Raw genomic sequence first — 27,031 nt, 5'->3', positions numbered from 1 at the left:
CAATGGCAAAAATGACTTTTTAAAAAAATAAGCTATTATTCATCTTTTTTTTAGCTCACCAACAATTATATGCTAAATTAATGAACACTAACTTTACAACCTAAATCAAAGATCAGGCAATGACTTTCATAATATGTTGTTCAGTTTATTTCACTAAAAGTACAAATGAAGTAACTAATAATCTATAAGTTTACACAAATGTGAAGTGGACAAGTTAATACTTGCATAAAGGCCTACTTTATTCTATCTCCTGACTTTCTAAAACTAACCACACAACTTTTACTAATAAAGTAAAAAGGAAGTCCAGGCACAGTGGCTCATGCCCGTGATCCTAGCACTTTGAGAGGCCAAGACAGGAGGGTCACTTGAGGCCTGGAGTTCGAGACCAGCCTGGGCAATAGTAAGACCCTGTCTCTACAAAAAATAAAAAATTAGCCTGTTGTGGTGCCTCATACCTATAGTCCCAGCTACTTGGGAGGCTCAGGCAAGAAGATTTGCTTGACCCCAAGAGTTTGAGGTTGGAGAGGGCTATGATGGTGCCACTGCACTCTAGCCTGGGCAACAGAGCAAGACCTTGTTTCAAAAAAAAAAAAAAAAGTTACAAAAGAAACTTGCTATAAAACCATCCTTGGGAGTCCATGTTATGGGACATTACAGGTGAGACTACTTTGCAATTAGACCTCTTCAGCACTGTCCTGAGGGTAACCAAACACCCTTGGCCAGGATCCTCTTATATAAAAAAAAAAAAAAAAAATCCAAATTCAAAACCCAAATATTCAAAGCAAATCTTTAATGTAGCTGATTGGCTTTTCAACGCCCTTTTAATCTTAAAATACGAAGCTAAACTGGCATAAAGTTGAACTATATATATTTCCGTTTGATTTTAAACACCATATATCTGCAATGTGGTATCCTGGAATAGATCCCAGAACAGAAAATGGACATTGGTGGAAAAAGTGGTGAAATGAGGATGAAGTCTGTAGTTGGTAATATCATACCATTGTTAATTTCCTAGTTTGGACAAATGTACCACAGTTATGTTAACATTAGGGGAAGCTGGGTGAAGGGTACGACTCTCAGTTCTGTATTTCCAACTTTTCTGTAAATCTAAAATTGTTCCAAAACACAATTTAAAAAAAAACACAGCTGTAACCTGATTCCCAGTAATTTGAGTAATTAAAATAAGATTATCTAGCACATTTTAAAAGGAAAACAACTCACAAGAATTTCTTTCACTTTCTAAGATGTACTGAAAAAATGTCTTAAGTTCATTTTTGAACTGGAAAAATCATTTTTCTATCTGCTAAGGCATATACAAGCCGGTCTTACCAATTTTACTCAAAGTGAAAAACCTTATACATAGGTACCAAGCACACAAACAAATGTATGTTTTGAGGGGTTTTTGGCAAAACTGTATTTTCATTTTACTATAATTGACAAATTATGATGCATTTGATTGATAAATCTTAGATTTATGAGACTGATTCTAGTCCATGTTCAGCTGGCGGAAAATTTGCTGTCAGTAGTGATTTGGTAATTCAGAGAAGGCACAGAAGAGACATGGAAACAACTTCCCTACAAGTATATGGCCACAGTTAGCTAAGGCTGGAGACTCACATGTATATGTACATATACGTATTTTTCACTTATAACTTCCTTCTTCACTCCCCCTCCCCCATCTGTAAGCTGATATCTGAACTTTGTAAACTACATTTCCAAGAAATTTTTTCTTCTATTTGAAATATAAAAACATAAGTAGACGCAATCTACTTTTCAATTTTATTTATACAGTGGTTTCTTAAGATAAACAATTTGTTTTGGCACTTTGGGACTGGAGGGATACATTTCATAAAAAAGGTCTAGCATGCCCTAAGTTTGTTTAAAAATAACAATTATGTCTCTCACAACATAATTTTATGCCTTTACATTTGAGCTTACAAAAGCACAACTTAAAACATTAAAACTACTCACGTCCCCCGTAATATAATTTGAAGCACTAAAATCACAAATATAGTATTTACTAATTGTTTAACTTAACTTTTAATACCTAAGCATACTATTTGCTGCAGATTATACCTAACTTTTCCATCTAGTGACTGTTTAAAATATCACTACACAAATCAATTCCTATAATCCACTACCAAAAAAACATTGAGAGGGGTTTCAATTATATTAGTAGGTGAACACACACGTTAAACAGCAAAAATCCAAACAAATGTAAAATTCACAATTAACAGGGTAAAAACTATTCCTAGCTTATTTGTATTAAGCCTTCGTATAACGTAAGCCAGCTCCTCCCCTTGCTTCAGACTGTAAAAGCATTACAAAAAGAATCCCACTACATCCTATTACATTAACAATCATAATAAAATAAAAATAGAGTTTTGCCGACCAAATTCAAAGGCAAGTGTGGTATGTATCAGTATGCACGTAAATACAATTCATTACATGTACTTTTGTTTCTAACAGATATTCATATTCAATTTCAAAAGCTGAAGTGCTAACTTCGCTAATTTCAATGGTCGCTAAACGTTTCATTTACTCCCACTTCAGAAAACTTACTGTAAATTTTAGCAGTCTGCAAAAACTAAAATTCAACTATTTTGAATGGTCACTAAAAAAGCACTCCAAGAGTGTTCATTTCTGCACACAAAAGGGTAATTCCAAGAATAAACCCTCATTTTTTTAATAATCTACGACTTAAATCAGTAATAAATTATGATTTTTATAATCTACGATTTAAATCAGTAATCTAGCAACTTCCAGCAGTAAAAGCTCCAGGTTCAAAAATACTAGACACTGCCTCTGTAGTTGATACTATCTATGGCCGACAGGCTGTGCTTGAAAATTTTGTAGTGTTCAAGCAAAGGAGTTTTCAGCACTGATATGAATTGCTCAAACATCCATTTTGGAGTCCTCTACCCCCGCCCTCTCAGACTTCATTTTGTAGAAAATTTTGAGCGCGGTGCCGCAGTGACAATTTCGAGAAAGCCTGGGCTGGCTCCCGACCCAAACAGGGATGCGAAAAAGCAGGAAAGGGCGCCCCAGGGCTCGGCGACCCGTCCGTTTCGGGGCAAGCGCGGGCGCCGGGGAGGCCTTTTGGGCGGGCGCGCCGCAGGCCCGGGATGGCGGGCGCAGGGCCTCGGCGGGGGCGGGCCGCGCGCGGGACTTACCGCTCCGGCGGCGGCGGCGGCGGCGGCGGCGGCGGCGGGGGCCCCGGCTGCGGCGGCCGCCTCCTCCTCGTCGTCGCCCGGCGATGGCGGCCCTATCTTGCTGCAGGTAGCGGCCAGCAGAGCGAGCGGTGACGGCTGAGTGTCCTACCCCCGATGGGCGGGTTCAGAGAGGGAGACAGGAGGAGGGGGTGGCGGTTAGGGCCGGGCCGCCGCTCGCACAGGAAGTGCGACTCGGTCCTCCCAGGCTGCGCCCGGGCGAGCGCCAGCCCGCGCTCTCCTCCTCCTCTAACTCCTGCCCTGGCCTCCGGCTCGCGTCCCCTGCTCCCAAGCACCCCGGCACCCCGGTCCGCGGGCAGGCGGGCGGCGGGCTGCGCGCCGGGCCTCCACCTTCCGCCCGGAACCCACCCCCGGCAGGGCGCACACACTCACACACGCACAAAAAGGCGGCGGGCGGGGGAGCGCGGGCGGGGTCGGGAGCGTTGGCGCCTCGGGCGGGCAGCTCCCGGGGCGGGGGGAAGGGAGGGGAGAGGCGAGGGGAGGAGAAAGCGGCGCGAGGGGGGGAGCCCGGCCGGGGCTCAGCCGCTCCTCACCTGGCCCGCCGCCGCCACCGCGCCGTTTCCCTGCTGCTGCTGCTGCTGCTGCTGTTGCTGCTGCAGATACTCGCCGTGGCCGCCGCCGCCACCACCGCCGCTGTCCACGTCCAAGGCAGCCATTTCCTCTTGTTTCACGGGCTTTTCGGGAGCTGCAGGCACAGCGCGGGGGGGTGGGGTGGGGGTGGGGAGGAAGGCGGGTGGAGGAGAGGGAGGGGGCCCGCGGGCCGAGGAGAAATTACTCCGAAAGCCCGGACCCAGGCCCCTTCCCCTCCCCCACCCGCCCCCCGGCGGCGGCTCCCTCCTCCCCTCCTGCTGCTGCCCCCGCCCGCCGCTGCCTGTAACCCTCCTCCTCCTCCTCTTTCCCTCCTCCTCCTCCTCCCCGCGCTGCCCCTGCCCCCTCTCCTCTCCTCTCCTCCCCTTTCCCTTCGCGCCGCTCGCTCTCACTCGCGCTCGCTCCTCTCGCACCGTCAGTCACTCACACACGCCCGCCCGCGCCCGCACACAGGGGGATGCGCTCCCGGCGGACCGGGCCACCCGCCCCGGGGCGCGGCGGGGAGACGGCGTTGCTGGGGCTTCAGGGGTGGACGGTGGCTGGAAGGGAGGGAGGCGGAGGGGAGTGCGGCTTTCTGCCTCTCACAAGACACTCGGTCGCACACACGGGGCTGGGGCCGGGACAGGCAGCGGCGGCCCCAGGCTGGCTGTGGTCGGCGGCAGCAGCAGCGGCGGCGGCGGCGGCGGCGGCAGCAGCAAGGGTTGCTCTCTCTCGGCTTTACGTACCGGTCATAGTGTGTTTAGGGCACCTCAGGCGGGGCTCCCCGCCGCCTTACACATGGTGAGGAGCGAAGGCGGCGGCGCCGGGAGAGGATGCGGGAAGCGGCGGCGGACACGGCCGGAGCGGTCCGGGGATTTTTTTTTCCTATTTTGATTGACTGTGCGGGAAACACAAAAGGTGGAGCCTCCAGCCCAAAAGGGGGGAAGAGGGTGACAGCCCGCCCGGAACTCCCGCCCCTCTTCTTCGCGCTCATTCGCCACCACGCTCTCCGCCGGCTGTGCTCATTGGTCCAGACGCATGTCCGTCGCTCGGCCAGGCAGCGCGCTTCCTGTTTGCCCCCCGGGTGGAAGGGGATAGACAATGAGCGACCGTGGCGGCGTAGGTTCCCGAGAGCGGCTACGGCTTGCCCGTTACCCTGCTGTGCCCGCCTCGTTCGCCGGCTGCCGCTGCCAGGCCCGAGACGCAGTCCTCCTCCACTTCGCAGGCGCTAGGAGCAGGCCTCGCCAAGCTGTAGGGGAGCTGAGCTGGGGAGGAAATCCGTCCCCGGTGACTCCGGCTCCACTCGACGCTTCCTCCATCCTAGCGGCAGCCTTGGCCGGATCTCCCCAGGGCCTCGCGCTCTCGGAACCGCCGCTTCCCTGCGCTGCCAGGAGGCCGCCACTGCTCAGCCCCGGGGCTGCTGCTGCGGCCGCTGCTGCTACTGAGCAAACCAGACCCGCCCCACGAGCCCGAGGGGAGGGAGCTGGTATTGGGGGAGACACCCCCTCCGAGGCTGGAGGAGGATTTTCTCTCTCACACATTCAGCTCTTAGATTCACAGTCAAAGCCATCCCGTTCCCATCCCCCTTAGCCCTGAGTTTCCAACTGGTTTCCCGCTTTCTCGTACCCTGGAGGCAGGCATTTAAAGCAAAAAAGAAATCTCAGGTCACCTCACTTACGGGACGAAAGCTTTAATTCTGGCCAGTGACAGCAAACAAGGACTTAAAAGTAGATTTCATTTTATATGTGGTGTGCATATGTACTCAATGGGGCAGAATCCTTTTTTAAAAGAATCAGTCACATAATCATTTTGTTGCACAAACATATGTTACCCGCTTCTTGATCCTCTTGGTACCGAGTTAGATATCTCCTGAGAAAGCCCATCAACGATTGCCAATGTTTTTAAAGTAGTGAATCTCAGTGAAGTAGTTTTTTTTATCTTGGAACGTTTTTCGTTCTACTTTAAAATCTTGTTTTATTTATTAGATTAGGTTAACACTCCTTCCCTCTTTGGCATCCTTGATATCTTACTGTCATCCTGGGGGAAAATGCTCAGGTTTTATGTGTGTGTTTTCCCAACTAAGAGACATCTCTGCCTATTACCTTTAGGTGTAGTTGCCAAGAAAGGTGTTAAATTTAAGAGATAGGAACACTGTCCACGATACTTCCCTTTTATTAGAAATCTGACTCAAACAAGAATCAGTGTTCCAGTTACTGTGATTATTATATTTTGTGTAATAAGAGTAGTTTTGCCGGGGGATGATGTAGTGAAGTCCAAGCACTTGAACTAGATTTCGTGTGCACTAACTAAAAAAATTCTTAATCCTTTTGTGGCATACTGGGTTTGCATCCCAATTCCAAAGCACCTAACACTTGCCAACTATGCTCATAGGACCAGAAACACTGTATAGTTACTTGACTCTTAATTGTACAAAAGATCAGATTTCCAGGGAACTGACCTAAAAACCACAAACTTGCAAAAACAAGACTCAAAATTCTGATCCAAGAAGAGGGTTGATCTCTTCCTGTATTATAGTAAGTACTTTTGGTCTCATATTTAACCAGAAGAATCATTTTTAAAAATTGATAGTATAACTGGTACACTATTGTACACTTAGATTTTTAAAGGAAAATAAAAGAATAAGCTGATAGAGGGGATAGAAAAAGGGATGGGTGGCTTGAAGAGCAAAGCAGCGATGAAAACAAGTGGAGTGGGAGAGTGGAAGAAAAGTCACACTATTAATCACTTTTTGCTCTTATCTGGATATGTTAGCTAGAGGCTAGCTCTTTGCCTAAAAAGGGTATTTCACACATTTTCAGGTGTTTTTCCAGAAGTGGAGATGTGTTTTATGGGTCTAAGTACACTATTTCTATGCCCCTTTTGCAAAGCATTAGTCCAACCCCCATAGAAAGCAAAGTCTTTGGCCACAGGAATTAAATTCATTTCTTAATAGATACCAATTGACAAATGACATGAATAAATTGTCAGTTTTTTCTTTTTTAGTCCATAGAACATTCTGACATGCAGAAAACACTTCTTTCTGAAAAAGAGAAAATACCTACCTGAACTAACTATTTTGCTTTTAAGAGATACATATGGGGGAGGTGGTGGGGATAATGAAGAGAGGTTGATTAGTGCTTACAAACATACAGTTAGATAGAAGGAATAAGTGTTTGATAGCACAGTACGTTAACTATATTTAACAACAATATGTTATATATTTCAAAATAACTAGAAGATTTGAAATGTCCCCAACACAAAGAAATGATAAATGTTCAAAGTGATAGATAACCTCAGTATTCTGATTTGATCATTACACATAGTATACATGTATCAGAATATCCCATGTACCCTACAAATATGTAAAAATATTATGTATCAATAAAAAAATTTAAGAACAAAAAAAGAGATACATATACCAAAACTATCACTCACTACTACAGTAAGATTCAGAGAACCCTCTTGGACCATACTTGAAAGAGTCATTGTCATGGGATATCTTAAAAAGATGGCTGGAAATTAAGACAGTCTCTTGAAAGAACACCCTTTCCTAACTATTTTAGTACCATAGTCAAAGCTTGAAATACAGTTTAATTAAAAGATATTTATTTTCTTAGTAGAAGGTACCTCAGTGGCACCTACTGCTACATTTACATAGGAACCCAAAATTGCAGTTGCTTAACAGAGCAGTACAGTGCTGGCTATTATTTGCACTTCCTCTTTTGCAAAATGCTTTGAGGAAGCTCTGTGCTGGCCACTGCTTACATCATAGTAAGAGATCTGGATGTCACCTTATTTTTCCTTATCCTCAATTTCCTCACTTTTTAAAAAAAATTTGTATGTATTTTTATAAGTTTTCTTAAATCCTCTGGAAATGTGATGAAGGTCAAAAGTCTCCAAGGTTCTATACACCTAGTGGCATGAAATCTTTCGCTCATCTTCAACCCCTTTCTTCCCTACAAAGAAAAGAGGCCACTAAATATTGTTTGATGTACATCTGCAAGAGGCTAGCCATTCTATATTAAAAACAGTGACAGCCCTGGATAGGTGCACAACTGAAGGACTGTGTCCTTTCGTTCATGCTCTCTAGTTGTCCATTTCTTCCCTCCTGAACATCTATCAAATGGACCATATGAAATTGCCAATATTCAACTGTTTTTTAATCTAAAAAGGTGGCAATTTTGTATAGTTCAACCTAAATGAATATCTCATGAACATAACCTTTATTGCTATAATTGTGACCCTATTTTTCCCCACCCTAGATCTCTTTAACCTGTTCACAGGATTTCAAGAACCTTAATTTGTTCCACTTACATAATCACTATCACACTTCAGAAACATTCTAGTTTACATTAACCAGGTATACTTAACCCCCTTCATACTTCATATCTTCCCTACTTTCTCAAAACTAAAAATCATCTCTTGTTTTTTTCTTAATCTAACAAAAGGTAGAGGTAACATTTTTGAGCTTTTACTATTTTACTACGTGCCAAGTCCTTCAGATCTTTATTTAATCCTCATAGCCCTGTAGGACAAGCATTATAGATTTATCATTTTACAGATGAGGAAACTGTAAAGATTATGGAATTTGCTCGATGTCACTTTCAAATAAGTGACAAGATTCAAACCCACATTCTTCAGTCTTGCCAATCAATATATCAAGTCTTTTTAAATGATCAGTTTAAAAGATTAACCTGCCCATTATGTGAAAAAATAAAAGTAAATAAATACAAGATAAATAAAACAAAGTAGGTAAAATTGGTACATATTTATAAGGAAGATCATTTTTAAAGCAAGTCTTTGAGCTCCTTGTGTTAGGGATCCTATACTTTGAATGCTCTAACCAATACTGACACATTGTAGATGTTTAATAATAAGCAGAAAGATTGTCAAGACAATCATCTTGTGGGAAAATGGATGATGAATAAAAAAGTTAACTGATAAATACTGTATAGTAAAATTTCTTTGACCTTGTAATAGCTCACTTCTTTCAAAATCACCTTCCCAAAATGAGTCAGATCCTTCTTTTCTTTGCTTTTTTTTTTAATTTTTTACTTTTTTAGGGACAGGGGTCTCCTTATGTTGCCCAGGCTCTTCTCAAACTCATGGCCTCAAGCAATCCTCCCACCTCAGCCTCCCAAGTAGCTGGGACTACAGGCATGAGCCACTGTACCTGGCCTTGACCCTGATTTTCATTCAAGCTCCACACCAACCATATCACTATGGTACAAAAGGCCTGATGTCTTTATAATTCAAGGAATCCCATTCTCTTTATCCAGAACATTGACATTCCTTGGTATTCTGAAATTTCTAATTATTTGCAACGCTCCTGAAGTTATCTTCATGTCAGTCCAAGAGGCTTAGTCCACTGACATTAGATTTCTGAGTGGTGGCAATTTTCCAAGAAAAAATGGTTTATTTATTTCTACCTCATTAATAACCTATCTTAGAAAAAGAATGCTCCAAATTCTCTTGATTATAAACTAGAAAACTTAAGAGGTGGCTTTACTTAACAAATAATAATAAATAAATAATCTGACCATAGTAAGTAACAAGTAACCATTTAAGTGTGATATCCTTAAGCAATGAGTAACAACCTTCAGCCTGGAGTATATTCATACTTTATTTCATGATTCAGTCTTTATCATACAATAAAATTTGTTCCCTTTAATTATATAATTATGTAGCAGACTTATGTAGCAACTAATCCCAAAAGAGACAAGCATACCCAAAGTCTAGCTAGAGAAGGGAAGAGGAAGAGGAATAAAATAAAAAATGACATGGCCAGGAGAAGACTGGATAAAACTGTAGAAAATACTGAAGACAGTTCTTACCTATCTTTAGGGAATAGAATTTTTCCAATTTCCCCTAAAATGGCTGAAATGCTGCACCATATAATCAATCCATTTCAACTCAAGAGCTGAAGTAAAAAATAAATGCAATTATATACACATACACATACATATGTATAATATATATGTATAAATGATATAAACATACAAACATATAGTATAATCTACAATGAATTTATAAATTGTGGATATGGTCATTAAATGAAATTTAAAATGAATGAAGAAAGAGATGATTGTCATGGATAAATCTCAAAAACTGTTGAGTGAAAAAAGCTAGAAGGATAAACCGTATAATACTACAATATTTATATAAAGCTTTAAAATGTACCAAATTATATTCTATACTATATGTGGATATATACATGTGTAGTAACACTAATATCTTGCAAGGGAATGATAAATGCTAAATTTAAAATGGTGATTACCTTTGGTATAAAGAGAATGAGATTTGAATGAGTTCTCATAGGCTTTGTTTATATTTGCAAGTTTTCTTAAGCTAGGCTGAGTATACTATTATTATTATATTCTCTATACTGCTCTCTTTGCCTGAAATACTACATGATCATTATTTTAAACTAAAAAAAAAAGAAAATTAACAAATGAGTCCATGATAGAAGTACTGTAGTAAAATAAATATGCCAGGCAACTGATTGACTGAAGGGGTGGAGGTGAGGGGGAGAATGATTCAAATATGACTAAGTTTTCCAGCTTTAGCAACTAGAAAGATAAAATAAAATAAGGGATTAAAAAAAGAGAGACAATGAGTTTGCAATGGGTGATCATAAGTTTGGTGTTAGATGTGCGGAGTTGAAGGAGCTAGCAGGACACCATGAGGTAGGTAGCCAACAGACTAGCGTCAGTTTCAATCTAGAGCTGCAAAGAGGAGCAATGGCAGGTAAGGATTTGGAGGCTCTTACCTCCATGCATTTGTCTTCAAACGTGAACAAGTCTCTCCATCTTTAAAAAGCCTCCATATGGCTGGGCACAGTGACTCACATTTATAATCCTAGCACTCTGGAAGGTAGCGGTGGGAGGATCGCTTGAGGCCAGGAGTTTGAGACCAGCCTGAGCAAGAGCAAGACCCTGTCTCTACAAAAATTAGAAAAATTAGCCAGGCATGGTGGCACGTGCCTGTATTCCCAGCTACTTGGGAGGCTGAGATAGGAGGATCCCCTTGAGCCTAGGAGTTTAAGCTATAATGACGCCACTGCACTCTAGCCCAGGCAACAAAGTGAGACTCTGTCTCAACAACAAAAACAAAAAACACAAACAAAAACAAAAGAAAAAACCTCCATGTGACCTCTGTTGTCTCTAGCTATTGTCTTCTTTCTTTCCTTCCTTTCTTTGTCTAAGATCCCAATAACTTGCTCTTTTCCTACTGCCTTCCTAATTGAAGTCTACACCCAATTTCAGCATTGGACACTGTAAACATTTCCTCCTTGAAACTCTTTCCTCCCTTGGTACATCATCTGCTTTTTGTTTTTTTCTCAAATGAATACTTCTCTGTATCTTTGCCATTCTGTCCTGTGAAAAAAACTATCTGTGATGATGGAAATGTTCTATTTGTACTGTCCCTTACAGTGGCTACTAACCATATGTGGCCAATTAAGAACTTGAAATGTAGTTAGTGTGACTGAGGAACTGAAATTTTTCATTTTACTTCATTTTACTTAATGTCAATTTAAATTTGAATGGCCACATGTGGCTAGCGGCTATCATATTGGACAGTGCAGCTTTAGGGTTTCTTTTCCTCTTTCCAGCCCCTAAATATGAACATTACTCCAGACTCAGTTTTTGATTCCTTGAGCTTTTCTTTAGAGGCTCATCCCCCCCCCCCGCCCCAAAACTCAACATTCTGCAACTTCAGCCCTCGTCTCTAAACTCAATCCCAAATCTTATCTTTAGTTATCTCCTGTCACCAAAGTTCCATTCCATACCCTTCAGCACTGTAAATGCCTCTTGAACGTGGCACTTTCACCTCACACTCAGAATGTTTGTAACTGTCTGTACAGAACCAGCTCCACCTCCCCTCTGACACTTGTGTGTGACAGCGATGCCATCATTTCCTCAGAAGTCTTTGACACATTTCCTCCCTTCCCTCTCACATAGGCCGCCACTTACCAGGTGCTGACAAGTTTTCCTGCGAGTCTCTCTCAGCTACCTGTTCACTGAAATCACAAAATTTATTGAACCTGTTCTGCAAGACACTGGGTAGTCCCTACTCTCAAGAAACAGATAATCCACTTAAGAAACAAAATATAAACATACACAAATGCAAATAATCGAGAAAAGAAATAACAAAATCTAAAATATACCAGATGCATTATGAAACGACTACCCTCTGCATTCAGAAATCACCAGGGGTCAGTTAGATCCTTCTGGAAGAGATCAAAGCATGCTTTGCCCTGGCCAACTTCTGCAGCCCTGGACGGGACCAGACTTTCACCTCCTTTCTGTTCTACATGTATTAACACATTAATCTTCCTTTACCTGGCTCAAAAGATTTTAGTGATTCCCATGTATAACATCTCTCACAATTCTTTGTGGTCACCCAGTTAGTAACCTTTACCCTTGAGAATTTATTCAGTGTCTGCCAACAAAATTTTCCTTCTTCCTTCCCTGTGCTTGTGCAAATCCTAACAAGACTTTAAGCTTCGGTTCTTGTTCTCATTTTAATCTCTTTCCATAAAGCCGTTGTTTCCAGCTATTGGTCATTCCCTCATCTTTAACTTTCCATTAACCTTAGAATGTACCCCTTAATACTGCACTTACTTAATTCATGGTTTAACATTGTCACCACAATTGAAATCATAAGCACTTTATGCACAAGCATACCTTACTCTTTGTGTAGTTCTTAAGCACTGATTTTCAAAGAAAGAGACAGGTATAGTTTGAAAACAAAATAGCTTTGTCCCATGGGGACTTTTTTTTTTTTAAAGCTATGACATTTAACTTATTTGAAGTTCAAATGTCAAAGGAAAATGTGAGATTTTTATACTTTATCAAAAGAGGCATGTTGCTTAATGAAAGAGGTCAAGAAACAGTTCTACAGTGTTGAGCAATAGAACACAATCAATGGATAGCTATTGAAGAATTCATTGATTTCAATAAGCCATGAATTTGGATTCTTTTAGGATTAAGATTTCAGACTTATTTTAATGGAGAAACTGTTGATAATATGACCTGCTGATTGTAAAGGGGCCACAAAACTAGTATTCACCAGCTGAACAAATCGTCAAACACTTATAAGGAAGTCTTTAAATGGTTTTATTATGAACCATTTGATAGATATAAAATATGTGCAATATATACGTAATTTATAAAACATAATAATAAATTAAGTGATGAAGTCACCTAATTTAAAAGATTTCTGGAACCAATAGACACCCATAACTTAAGGGTTCTATCACCCTTCACAACAAATGACTTCATTTTTGTTCTAACTATATATATTTCAGTGAGTTATTTTCTTAGTCTAGTATATCAAAAATATGCTATTTCTTTAAATGCTATAGTCAATATTCCTGTCTTACTCATAGCATTGGAATTAATTTGTTTCTAGCATGCTTATTTACTCATCTTATGAGTTTTACTTTTGTACTCTATTTTGAACATTCTGATTTCACATTACTGTGAGATAATCTTTCTACTTCATATTTCCTGCACACTGCATTGAATAAGCCACTTATCTGCTTATGTTCCTAGTCTACTCAAGTCATTTCATTCCTTCTTTGTATCGACTGACCCTCCCTCTAGTTTTGTATAACAAGCTTACTGCATGTTCCTTCTTCCAAGTCATTGACATACAAAATGAATAAAATTGGTCCTAATATTGATCCCGGAGCTTTGTAACCCATCCATTCCAAACTATTCCAGACTTTGATATCAAAGTCAATGTTTAATCTACTTAAGTAGTTCATCCCTATACCATACTTATCTGACTTCTAGATTAGGTGTTTGTATAGTGTTCTTTTCATGGTGTTTTATCCTAAAGTCCAAGTAATCGGTTCACAGCTTCCCTTCACTGATATTTGTTATTAGAACCAGAAGTAATTTTACATCACTAAGGCAGATCAAAAACGAATCCATGCTGACTCCTTAAATTGAATCATAACTTTCTGATACTTCCAATTGTTGATTTCCTGCAAAATTTACCAATGTCTTCTCATTAAGTTAAACGTAATACTTCTGAATCTCATGCTCAGGAGAAAAAGGGATATTTGGGGAATGAACAATAATTGAATGAGGCCAGGCAAGGTGGCTCATGCCTGTAATCCTAGCACTGTGGGAGGCCAAGGCGGGCGGATTGTTTGAGCTCAGGAGTTCGAGACCAGCCTGAGCAAGAACAAGACCCCGTCTCTACTAAAAATAGAAAGAAATTATATGGACAGCTAAAAATATATATAGAAAAATTAGCCAGGCATGGTGGCACATGCCTGTAGTCCCAGCTACTTGGGAGGCAGGAGGATTGCTTGAGCCCAGGAGTTTGAGGTTGCTGTGAGCTAGGCTGACACCATGGCACTCTAGCCTAGGCAACAGTGAGACTCTGTCTCAAAAAATAAATAAATAAATAAATAAATAATTGAATGAGGGTTTTACTTATTATAACTCAGTGGTCCCCAACCTTTTGGCACCCGGGAACAGTTTCATGGAAGACAATTTTTCCATGGATTGGGGGTGGGGTTTTGGGGTGGCGGTGTACAGCAGAGCTTTGAGGCCCTGGCCCTAACATGTCAGTCCAAGGCCCAGAGATAGTGAGTTATCTCACTTGATCACAGTCATTAACAGATCGAGTTCCTGTTCTACTCTTTCCCCCTTCTCACTACTGCATTTGACTAGTCTTTAAAAAAAATAAAGTATTTTAAGTCATCTTCTCTTTATTGATGAATTCAAACATCTGTTAACAATCAAGAAGAAAATATTTGAATTACAATAGTACAAATCTATTACAGTAGTCAAAATTCATAGAACTGTGTACCTAAAAAGCATGAGTTTTATCATATATAAATTATACCTTAATTTTTTTAAATGCAAGAAAAAAATAGAGAGAATCTTTACTTAAAAAAAAAAAAAAAAACCTAGTAGAATACTGAAAGCGAAACACTGTGAGAATAATATAGAGGATGGCACAGTTCCCTGTACCTAGAGGGGTTTAACATGGACTATTTAATTGTGGAAACTTTTTTGAGGAAGATGTAAAAAAAATGTACGAATAAGGCATAGAAATTAATAGTTTGGTAGTAGGTAAAATCCATGGATAAAGCAGAATGCAAAAAAGTACAAACTTTTAAAAATTTATGTAATTTATGCTAAAAGTATATGCATGAAAACGGAAAATGAACAAACCCACAGAGTTCTCCATAAACACATTGTCTCTGAAAATATAACAGCAAGATACTAGAAAGAAGAGCAGTTTTATATTTGTACTTGTCTGTTTTGCCCACTTGAAAGTAGAGACCAACAGAAAACTTTGCACATAGAACTTCAATAAATTTTTTTAATAGATGGATATTTAACTTCTCTTATCCCATTATTAGTCAGCTATTCCTAACTTGTTTTGTACTGTTTTTAATTAATCTTTTTTTTTTTTTTTTTTTTTTTTTTTGAGACAGAGTCTCACTCTGTTGCCCGGGCTAGAGTGCCATGGCGTCAGCCTAGCTCACAGCAACCTCAAATTTCTGGGCTCAAGTGATCCTCCTGCCTCAGCCTCCTGAGTAGCTGGGATTACACACCTGGCTAATTTTTTTTTTTTCTATTTTTAGTAGAGATGGGGTCTCACTCTTGCTCAGGCTGGTCTCCAACTCCTGACCTCAAGCAATACACCCACCTCAGCCTCCCAGAGTGCTATGATTACTGGCGTGAGCCACTGAGGTCGCCCTAATTTATCTTAGTTTTTTAATAAACTTTTTATTTTGGAACACTTTTAGATTCGCAAAAATAGTTGCAAAGATAATACAGAATTCCCATATACCTCTAACCCAGTTTCCCCCAATGTGAGTTGTCTAATCTTCCCAGTTTGTCCAGACTGTCCTGGTTTTAGCAGTGAAAGTCCCACATCTTAAGAAACCCTCTCCCAGTCAAACTGGGAAGGTTAGTCACCCCACAATGTTAGCATCTTACATTACCATGGTACATTTGTCAAAACTAAGAAACCAACACTAGTGCATTACTACTAAACTCCAGACTTTCTTTGGATTTCACTGGTCTTTCCATTAATGTCCTTTTCCTATAACAGGATCTAATTCAGGATACCACATTCACTATGTTTAGTCATCATGTCTTAGTGCCCTCTGGCCTGTGACAGTTTCTCAGTCTTTCCTTGATTCTCATGACCTTGACTCTTTTGAGGAGTAAAGTCGTCCCCACTTATCCATAGGGGATATGTTCCAAGACCCCCAATGGTTGCCTGAAACTGCAGACAGTACTGAACCCAATTGCCATCAATCGGAACACATTCTGTTCACATCTTCCACCCACAGATTTACTGCCTTTCCATCTTAACCAAGCACTTGCCACACACTACGGCTGTTAACTTTTGCCTTTTGAGGTACAACAGCAAACTAGCACAAATTTCTTTTTCCTTCATCACAATTTCACGGTCAGAAGATGCATTCTCGGCCGGGCGCGGTGGCTCACGCCTGTAATCCTAGCACTCTGGGAGGCCGAGGCGGGTGGATTGCTCAAGGTCAGGAGTTCGAGACCAGCCTGAGCGAGACCCCGTCTCTACTAAAAATAGAAAGACATTATATGGACACCTAAAAATCTATATAGAAAAAATTAGCCGGGCATAGTGGCGCATGCCTGTAGTCCCAGCTACTCGGGAGGCTGAGGCAGTAGGATCGCTTAAGCCCAGGAGTTTGAGGTTGCTGTGAGCTAGGCTGACGCCACGGCACTCACTCTAGCCTGGGCAACAAAGTGAGACTCTGTCTCAACAAAAAAAAAAAAAAAAAAAAAAAAGATGCATTCTTACCGTAAATCTCAGCAATCTCAACATACAATTTTTTTCTTTCCTTATTAAGTTGAGAACTTTCACCTTTTCACTTCAAGGAAGTATTTTTATGGCTTCTCTTTGGTGTATCCGAATTGGCAGCATCACTACTCTTGCACTTTGGGGCCATTACTAAGTAAAATAAGGGTGACTCGAACACAAGCACTGTGATACCGTGACAGTCCATCTGATCACCAAGGGGGCTGCTGAGTGACTGACAGTCAGGTAGCAAAGACAGTGTGGATACACTGGACAAAGAGTATCCAGTGTACACCCTTCATGTCCTGGGGGGACAGAGAGAGATGGCCCAAGATTTTATCACAATACTCAGAAGAGCACACAATTTAAAGCTTATGAATTTTTTTATTTCTGGAATTTTCCATTTAATATTTTTTGGACCCTGGTTTACTGCGGGTAACTAAAACTGCAGAAAGTAAAACCATGGATAAGGGGCACTACTGTACTGGGCATGTATTTCGTAGAAAGTACTTCAATTTGGGTTTGTCTAATGTTTTCCTCAAGTTTAGACTGGTGTCTAATGGGCTTTGGGGCCCTAATTTTATTTATTGATGTATTTATTCATGTATTTATTTATTTATTCTTAGAGATGGGTTCTCACTATGCTGCCCAGGCTGGAATGCAGTGGCTGTTCACAGGTGCCATCATAGAGCACAGCAACCTCAAACTCTTGGCCTTAAGCGATCCTCCTGCCTCAGCCCCCTGAGTAGCTGGGACTACAGGCACACACCACTGTGCCCAGCCCTAATCTATTTTTAAACTCTACAAATCAGTGCTTATTTTCATGGTTACATTAACCAATATGGACTTTAAATTCCACAGAACATTATTCTAATACAAAGGGATTAAATCACTTTGTCCAAGATCAAACAGTAAGACTGAATTTTCTGATTCTAGATACAGTTCTCACATTACTGTTCCACAAAAGGCAGAATTAAAATTGCTTCAAATTCAAAAAATTTTTATTTAAACTCTAAAAATGGCAGGGCTCGTTGTCCAGGTTACCTTTGAAGCCATGAGACTTCTTTACTGGTGCCACTCTCAGAGAATAAAAATATATACTACCATTTGGCTAATAAAAAAAGCTACAAAAGTTTATTTCTCTAATTATGAAATGAAAATATATTGTTTGAAGAAATAACTAAAAGAGGCAGGCACAGTGGCTCACGCCTGTAATCCTAGCGCTCTGGGAGGCCAAGGTGGGAGGATCACTCGAGGTCAGGAGTTCGAGACCAGCCTGAGCAAGAGCAAGACCCCGTCTCTACTAAAAATAGAAAGAAAGTATCTGGCCAACTAAAAATATATATAGAAAAAATTAGCCAGGCATGGTGGCGTATGCCTGTAATCCCAGCTACTTGGGAGGCTGAGGTAGAAAGATTGCTTAAGCCCAGGAATTTGAGGTTGCTGTGAGCTAGGCTGATGCCACAGCACTCACTCTAGCCTGGGAAACAGAGTGAGACTCTGTCTCAAAAAAAAAAAAAAAAAGAAAGAAAGAAATAACTAAAAGAAATAAAATAAAATTATTGTACCTATAATTCTCCTACCCTAGAAAAATGGTTATAACTGTTAACTTTTTTTATATCCTTTTCATCTTTTTTCTATCTACACACACTAATTTTAATTAACTAAACATTTAATATAGCATGAATATCTTTTTATATATAATTAAACACCTCTGATGTCATTTTTAATGCCTGCATAATATTTCAAAGTATGGCTGCATTATTTAACATCCTTGTAGCTAAACATTTGCACAGATCCATGATAATTTCCTAAGGTTGAATTCCTGTAAGTGGACTTGCTGTAGCAAAGGGTATACCAATTTTAAGGCTTCTGACATGCACTGCTAAATTACCCTCCAAAGTGGATAAATTTACCAGTTTATCCACTCACAAGCAGTGTATAAAAGTACTCGTTTCTCCACACACTCAGTTTTTTAAACTTTGCCAAATTGATCATCAAAAATATGGCTCTTGGCCAGGTGAGGTTGCACGTCTTTAATCCTAGCACTCTGGAAGGCCGAGGTGGGAGGATCACTTGAAGTCGGGAGTTGGAGACCAGCCTGCATAAGAGCAAGACCCCCAACTCTACTAAAAATAGAAAAAATTAGCCAGGCAATTAAAAAACAGAAAAAATTAGCCAGGCATGGTGGCATGCCTGTAATCCCAGCTGCTCGGGAGGCTGAGGCAGGAGGATTGCTTGAGCCCAGGAGTTTGAGGTTGCTGTGAGCTAGGCTGATGCCATGGCACTCTGGCCCGGGCAACAGAGTGAGTGAGACTCTGTCTCAAAAAGAAAAAATTTTTTTTTAATTTTAAAAAATATGGCTCTCTTTTGTTTTAAGTTGTATTTCTTTGATTACTAGTGAGAGTGAGCATTTTTATATGGTTAGTGCCATTTGTATTTTCTTGTTTATACCCTTCATCCAGTTTTTTATTAAGGAATTCATAGTTTACTTATTGATTTGAAAGTGCACATTAATGACACTAAGCTTTTTCTCTCAATGTTTCAAATATTTCTTCCCAGTATTTCATTTGCCATTTAATGATGTCTTGCTATTCAGAGGTGTGAGCCATTCTCATTTGCTTTCTACCTTTGGAAGCTGTTTGTGTTGTTTGGTTTGGTGTTGGGTTTTAATACAGAGCTCAGTTCTAGATCCTGGTTGCTCCCGGGTGGCTCAAGTCAGTCAGTCTGTGAGTCTTCAAGCCCTGTGGCACAGAGTCTCCTCACAGATGACAGTGCTCTCCTTCCCCATGAGGCAATACCCCATCCTCACAGCCCCAAGCTTTGGAAGACAAACAAGAAGTGAAAACAAATTCAAAAGCACACTGCCCTGAAATAAATTACAAAGATAATGATAACTTTCAGTAACAACAACAAAAAGCACCCATCTTTTAACACAATTCAGCTCCAAAACCTCAAAATAGTCTGTTTTAGTGGTTTCAGTGCAGCAGAGAGTAGGGGTTCCCAACACATGGTTTGCACCTCCTTCCATCGAGTTCTCCCCCAAGGCTCCCGGCCGCCTCGGAACAAGGAATAAGAGCCCGGGCTCTCCTGTCTTGCTCAAGGCGGCCAGGCTTTCTCTTCCTGTTTCTCCTTCTCCTTCACTCCGTTTTAGGACGTTAAAAGTCATGACAATTTTATGACAGATGTCAAGACTGACAGTTATTAGAAAGAACTAGAAAGATTAAAAAGCCTTCTACTTCCTCTCTTTTAACATAAAAACATTTAAGACAATGAAAGCTTTATATTCAATTTAAGTAAAGAAAAAATAAATAAATAAAAAAGAAACACTTGAGGCAAGAAGGAGGACTTGTTCACAGATGGTAAACATAGTTTGCTTCTTTTTTTTTTTTTTTTGAGACAGAGTCTCACTCTGTCACCCAGGCTAGAGTGCCGTGGTGTCAGCCTAGCTCACAGCAACCTCAAACTCCTGGGCTCAGGCAATCCTCCTCCCTTAGCCTCCCGAGTAGCTGGGACTACAGGCATGTGCCACCATGCCCGGCTAATTTTTTTTCCAATATATTTTTAGTTGTTCAACTAATTTGTTTCTATTTTTAGTAGAGACGGGGTCTTGCTCTTGCTCAGGCTGGTCTTGAACTCCTGACCTCAAGCGATCCTCCCACCTCAGCCTCCCAGAGTGCTAGGATTTCAGGCGTGAGCCACTGCACCTGGCCAGTTTGCTTTTTTTTTAATTGACAAAAATTATATACATGGTGTACAAAACATGATGTTTTGAAATACAAATACATTGTGGAATGGCTAAATCAAACTAATTAACATATGCATTACCTCACATACTTATTTTTTTGTAATGAGAACACTTAAAATCCACTCTCTCAGCAGTTTTCAAGTATATCATACATTGTTATTAAATATAGTCACCAATGGATCTCATATATATATATATATATATATATATATATAGAAAGAGAGAGAGTACAATAGATATGCTGAATTTATTTCTCCAGTCTAACTGAAATTTTGTAACCTTTAACCAACATCTCCCCACCTCAATTTCCAGGTTACCACCATTCTACTCTGCTTCCAAAGACAGACTTTTTTAGATTCCACATATAAGTGAGATCATGCAGTATTTGTCCTTCTGTGTCTGGTTTATTTCACTTAATGTCTTCCATGTTCATCCATGTTGTCACAAATGACAGGATTTCCTTCTTTTATAAGGCTAAATAGTATTCCACCATATATAATATATCACATTACCTTCATTGGGACAACAGGCATGCGCCACCACGCCTGGCTAATTTTTTGTATTATTTTAGAGATAGGGTCTTGCTATGTTGTCCAGGCTGGTCTTAAAGTCCTGGCCTCAAGCGACTCCTCCCAAAGTGCTGGGATAGGTGTGAGCCATTGCACCTGGCCTCACCTTTTTGATAGTAGCCATTCTGACAGGTGTGAGCATAGTTTGCTTTTCTATTGGGAATCAAGGGACCTCAAGAAGGTCTCCTCCTCACATATTCCCCAGAATATCTCCCTGCCACCAACTCATCATAAATGGTTTGTTTCTGAAGTTCCTGACCCAGTACCCAGATAGAGAGGGTATGTGTGAGTAAGTGTTAGAAATGTAATTATCCTTGTGAAGTCCTGAGGTCTATGAAGTAGGCGTCTGTCCTCAAGTCTTCAGAGATGTAGATTGTCCTGTAGAAACAAAGGGGTACCTGTAGTTCCACCCGGATTGCTCTTTCTCATTGAGAAAAGGGGTCTTGATGGAGAAAGAGCACATTGGGCCCTAATTAAGGGGGAGCAGACCATGTGGGGTGCTGCTAGGGCCTCAAGCGTGTGCTTCCTCCTACCTACCAGGTAAATCCAGCTTTGGTCCTCAGGGAGCTACCGCACTGATATTAAAATAGTCAAAGGGACGTGGTGTACACCCCAACCTACTCACTGCTCCCAAAAGCTGGCCTAATTCTAAAGCTACAAATCAGAACAACTCAACCTACAGCCAGCAACCCCAGGTCACATCCCTGATTCTAAAAGGCTTCAGCCCAGGTCCCGTGCAATGAAGCTATGATACAGAAATATTTTTTTAACACTTGCAAACTGCCTGTTTTCTAGAGCTTCCTTGTTGGTGACCTTATTTTGCCATCCAGTTTCAATGGTAATGCAGCATGGAAGGGGAGTGGGAGGGATGTCCTAGTCTGAGCCAAAGCTGGGCTCTGAGCCAGGATACAGATTCGTCTGGGCATGTCTGCTGGGCTTGCCAGGAGTCTCTCGCACGAGGGACTGAGGAGCTCATAGAAAATAACATCCTAAGGCAGCGGGTGTGGGGGAACACATTGCAGATGTCAGGATCACCAGGAAATCTTTTTAAAAGTGTACCCCGAACAAGTACGTCTCTCATTCTGACTGTGTGCGCGTGTGTGTGCGCATGCGCATGTGGTGCACCCTCTCAAGGAGCCCTGCTTTTGCACCAAAATTGGCCCTCAAAGTTATGCAGATCAGCCTGCACCCAAAGCACTGAGAGCTTCAGAGAAAACAATGTGGCTCTGTACATAAGAGTTCCCAAGACTCTGGCACTGTGACCCTGCTATGCTGCTCTGAACACCAATAGCTTCAGTACTTCAGGCACTGTCTGCACCAGGAATTCTTAAACTGGAAACCATGGACTCCTGGGAGTCTAAGAGTAGGCTGCAAGGGTCCATGAACTCCTGAAAACTGCATGCAATTTACTAGGTATATGTTTATTTTTCTACAAAAAGATTCTATAAGTTTTATCAGATTCTCAAAAAAGAGTGTCATCCTCAAAAGAACTACTGCCCTGGCAACTGCCAAAAAAATACTGGGGCAAGCAGAGTTTGTAAGACGCTGCACATGCTACTATGGTAAACCTTGGCCAAAGCCAGAAAAATGCTATTTCTTCAGTTAGTGTAACTTATTTTTGCCTTGAGGCATCAGTGACCTTGAAAACACTGGTTACGTGAAAAATATGAAATCCCACCCATGCTTCGAGTCCACTTTAAATGCTTTCGCCTCCTCCCTAGCCAAAAATCATCATTCCGTTGCTGAAGCTTGCGTCCCTCTTCTGTAACACTTAATATTTTTTAGCTAGTATTTTAGATATGAGTGCATACATCATTTCTCTTCTACAAACTATAACCTTTGAGAGTGGGAATGATGTCTCATCCATCTTCTATCTTACAGTGTCCAACATAGAACATTACTTACTTATTAGAGCAAATCATAAATCCAATCTATCTGCCACAACTTTTCACTCTCTCTACTAAAAACAACTAACCTTATTTCCTTGTAAATTATGCATTTTATACATATTCCATGTAACTTATATTGTCCTAGTCAATTGATTTACTTATTTACACATCATCCAATATTTGCTTGCCTTATCTGTTTACTTGGCTGTAACCTACTTAGAGGGCAAGGATCACAAATAACCCAAACTATGTCAACCTAAATGCCTCTTGGGAAGAACACACAGGGTTCAGCACCTTGGTGTGTGTGTCTCACAGCACACATATGCCACCAGGAATTGTTTCACGTGACACAGACACAGAACAGAGGTTGGTAGGGGGGAAAAAAGCAACTACTAACGTAGGAATTAAGCAAAAGAGACAAATTATCAGAGTATAGAACTGAATTCTGAAGAGGAGATAAACCAAAGAGAGAGAAGCCTGAACCTGTCGGGAGAAAGAGCTGACAGGCAGCAGCCTGGCCTCAGGGGGTGTGTGGCTCAACAACAGTTCAGAACTTTGCAGGTGGCCCCGGGCAGGTTTTCCAAGAGCTGCCAGGTTTTTCCTAACCCTGTTACCCTATTTAGTTTCTTCTATTTTTGTGTCAGGCTTTTCTTGTGTTCAAAAAAACCCTATATGTAAGTTATTATATGTAAAATGATGTTAATGAAATCACTTCACGTTGTCTGTTTACAAAGTGGAACACAAGCAGAATATTTTTAAACTGATCTGAGCACATTCCTAATTATCAGAGCAACAGAGGCACCAGGACATGGTGGCTTTCTTCTTTTTCTCCTTTTTGTCTCAGTTTACTGTTTACTTACATATCCACCCACATGTTAACACATCCTTAGTTCTGCACAAAGTTTCCAGGGGACTGCGGGCTCTTACCGACCATTTCCACCTAATGACTGCATTGTGTTACAGTGTGATTATTCTGGGGACACTGATTAACTGATGATGGGCAGAGTCATAAATGAAACCAACCATTCCACAGGCAAGGGTCAATGCAAGTTGCACAAGGAAAGGCCACACCATTGAGTGGCTACATGGAGAGTAGCTTAGCTAGTGATTCTAAATACACCACTAGACCCAGAGCCCTGCCCTAGGACCCAGGGGAGATTTTAGGGTGAATGCAGTTAGATAAATTAGATAATCTCACATTGTTCATTGAGCTTATCAGAAGTTTAAAGAGTTCATTTGCCATTCAACAAGCATATATTGAACACCTATATGTGGGATCCATCATTAAACAGAATAAAAACACTGCCTGATAGAATGAAGTTCGAATTCTAACAGAAATGAGTCCCACCTGGGCATCATCTCTCAATCCTTGCGGTAGTTTCGCATTTTCTCTAGGTCTCAATTCTTGGAGGTTATTACCTTGTTCATCCCTGGTGTTTGCATCTCTGGGTCCAAGACGAGTTAGTTTTCAGCACCCTGGGTCTTTGGAGAGGCAGAGTCTCTGCATTTCTGGGTCCCAGGTTCAACCCGATCCTCTCCCATGTGCATATGCAGTGGTTAAAGGGGAGACTTTTCCGCTTTTCTCACCACCTCAGCTGGGGCTTCTTAGGCTCTGGCCTTCAGGATCTCTGACTGCTGAGAGAGACTTCTGGGAGAGGGGCTGAGAAAAGAGGAGTGGGTCCAGTTTAACCCACTTACTTCCCAAAAGAGGAAACTGAGACCAGAAAAACAAAGTGACTTGCCAGTGTCACATAGGAGGACTTGGATGTGTTCCCTGTCCCCTGGTCCCTTCCTCCCAGCCTAGTGCTTTTCTATCATATTATAAATGACACACCCTATAGGGTCTAACAAATTTTTAATTGGTGTAAACTATTAGTTACTGTTCTGTAATATGTAATGTGCTCTTTTTCTCTACTAACATCCAAGGGTGGCATTGCACAGGGTACAGTTTTAAAAATAAAACAAAATAATAATATAGGTTAGACCCTATAGAACAGAGCGTAGCAGGACACAGGGTCAGAGAGAGCTCATATCGGGAATGACGATAGAGAGATTTCTTGTTAGGCTGGAAATCTCGAGTACCAAGGTACCACATCTTCTCTATCACCCCCAACAGGATTAAAGTAAGGCATAGCAGCTGGTATCCAGTGTCCTGAAAGCTCCTGTGGCTACAGGCCAGGCTATAGTTAAGTTAGAATAAAATCTGTGTTCTGTGAACTAATCCACTTATGTGTTTTTATAATTGTTTTCTCAGTTTATTAGGATACGCCAATTTTGAAAGGGGTCCAGTGTTGTCACAGCTGGGCTGGACTATGTTAAGAGGAAAGAATTTTTCTAGATCTCATTCAATATTGGGACCAGGAACAACAGCTGCCTGAGCCAACAGCACTGATGACTATGGGATGGAGAAAACTGAAACCCTGGGAAGCTTACCCTTGCTTCCCATCTGAGATTTTTCTCTTACAGAACTCTGACAAAACTTAAAACTTAATAAGAAACCATATGATCCAAGACACCCTATACATAATTCATTAGCTTTTAACAGTCCTTACCAACTAATCAATTAGCAGTTAAACAAGAGCACGGGTTTGGTGTCAGATTTAATTTTTCCAAGTACCTGTGTTATGACTTGGGGCAAGCTCTTTAACTTTTCTGAGAGTTGGTCTCTCTACCAATAAAGTGGAAATAATAAAATCTGCCTGATCTTCCTCTCTAGGTTGTGAAAATTAAATGAGCAAGTATATGAACGCTTTTTATAAACTGTAAGCACTGTAAAATTTTAATTATTGTTACAGTTAGCATTCCACTTAAAAACTTTCTTAATTAAGCTCAATCTTACATTTAATAACAATATGAACTTGAAACTCTGCATTGGGGGGTTTACATGTCATCAATGTCACTATTTTAAAATTCAAGGAAACAAAACAAATTCCTGTATAATCATGTGCATAAAAATAGTTTTCTTTCTTGCTTGCTTTTTCTCTTTCTTTTTCTTTCTTCCGTCTTTCCTTTAATAAATATACAATTTCTTTCTCTTATCACTGAGAAATCTAAGAAGAAAAAAAAAAGAGCCACTGGGATGAGTTTTTCTTTACACATTTTATGGAGCAGATAACACTGTTTACTCAATGCTGAGTTCTACAGCAGAACTCCAATCTGAATTCTGCTTGGTGGTAACTGCCTGTCTCCTTCAAAAGGGCTCACACTTTGATGACTGGGAAAATCTGTTCCTTCAGATCCTGTACTTTTATTTTCAACCATGGAAATGTTTATTCTTCCATCCCAAACTGCATGAAAACTGTCTTTGCTGAGATAAGCAAAGCTTTGCCACTTTTGGTAGCTTCGATCCCAAAGTGATCCTATAGATTTGGTTGCCCAGACAAGGTGACTGACAGGCAGATGCTTACTAACATGCACAGGACTGAAGGATACCCTTACAATGAAAGAATTCTTAGACTCACATCTGCCAACCTCCAGGGCATAATTCACATTTTTATTTTATTGTTTTATTTTATTTTTAAAATTGTACCCTGTGCAATGCCATCTTTGGATGTTAGTAGAGAAAATGAGCACATCATAATAAAGTATTACAGAACAATAACTAATAGTTTACAACAATTAAAAATGAGAACCCATAAAATAGTCTTATTGCCAGGCTGCTGGGGAGGAGCAAAGTCGTTTAACCCCTAAGATTGGGACACATTAGAAAGAGACTTTGCCAAGTCAGATGAGGTGATGAGTGCCTGTAGTTCCACCTACTCAGGAGGCTGAGGCAGGAGGACCCTTAGCAACTGTAGTGCACTCAGCTGCACCTGTGAATAGCCACTGCACCCCGGCCTGGGCGACACAGAAAGACCTCGGCTCTAAAAAACACAAAAAGAAGGAAAGAGACTTTGCGTAAGCAATTCAAGAGACGTAAGAGTTGGTAGAGGGAAGAAGGACTGGAGGAAGAAAACAGCAAGCTTTATTAGGAGCAAACTATTTCCCAGCCAGGCCCACGGAAGGTTCCTGATATGGTAATGAGCCAGTACTGCCCTGATGACCACAGATGGGTCAGGTCATATTTGATTCTGGAGATGTAGAGTCCAACTTTAAATTGCTAACTGAAGCCTCCCCTGCTTAACTTTCCCACCGGAGTTACTTGATGTTATCGCCCTCATTTTCCCAAATGAGAAAAGTAACTAAAAAAATACATTATAAACGTATGCA

The 27,031-nt window shown here is 41.0% G+C and overlaps 1 protein-coding gene across 1 annotated transcript in view; it reads right to left on the bottom strand.

The window, feature by feature from the left end:
• Window positions 1–3,910, bottom strand: part of SP3 (Sp3 transcription factor) — a 56,871-nt gene extending 52,961 nt beyond the window's left edge. Inside the window, exons 1-2 of the mRNA XM_069470790.1 lie at window positions 3,764–3,910; window positions 3,195–3,317 (exon numbers count right to left, since the gene is read on the bottom strand). Of these exons, the coding sequence (XP_069326891.1) occupies window positions 3,195–3,317; window positions 3,764–3,886 (246 nt within the window). The 5' untranslated portion in view covers window positions 3,887–3,910. The remainder of the gene's footprint in view (window positions 1–3,194; window positions 3,318–3,763) is intronic.
• Between the last annotated feature and the right edge of the window lie 23,121 nt (window positions 3,911–27,031).

The sequence above is a fragment of the Eulemur rufifrons genome, chromosome 1 (assembly GCF_041146395.1).
Source record: "Eulemur rufifrons isolate Redbay chromosome 1, OSU_ERuf_1, whole genome shotgun sequence".
Taxonomy (NCBI): Eukaryota; Metazoa; Chordata; class Mammalia; order Primates; family Lemuridae; genus Eulemur; species Eulemur rufifrons.
Note: the sequence above shows the minus strand (reverse complement) of the source record. Positions and strands in the feature narration are given on the sequence as shown.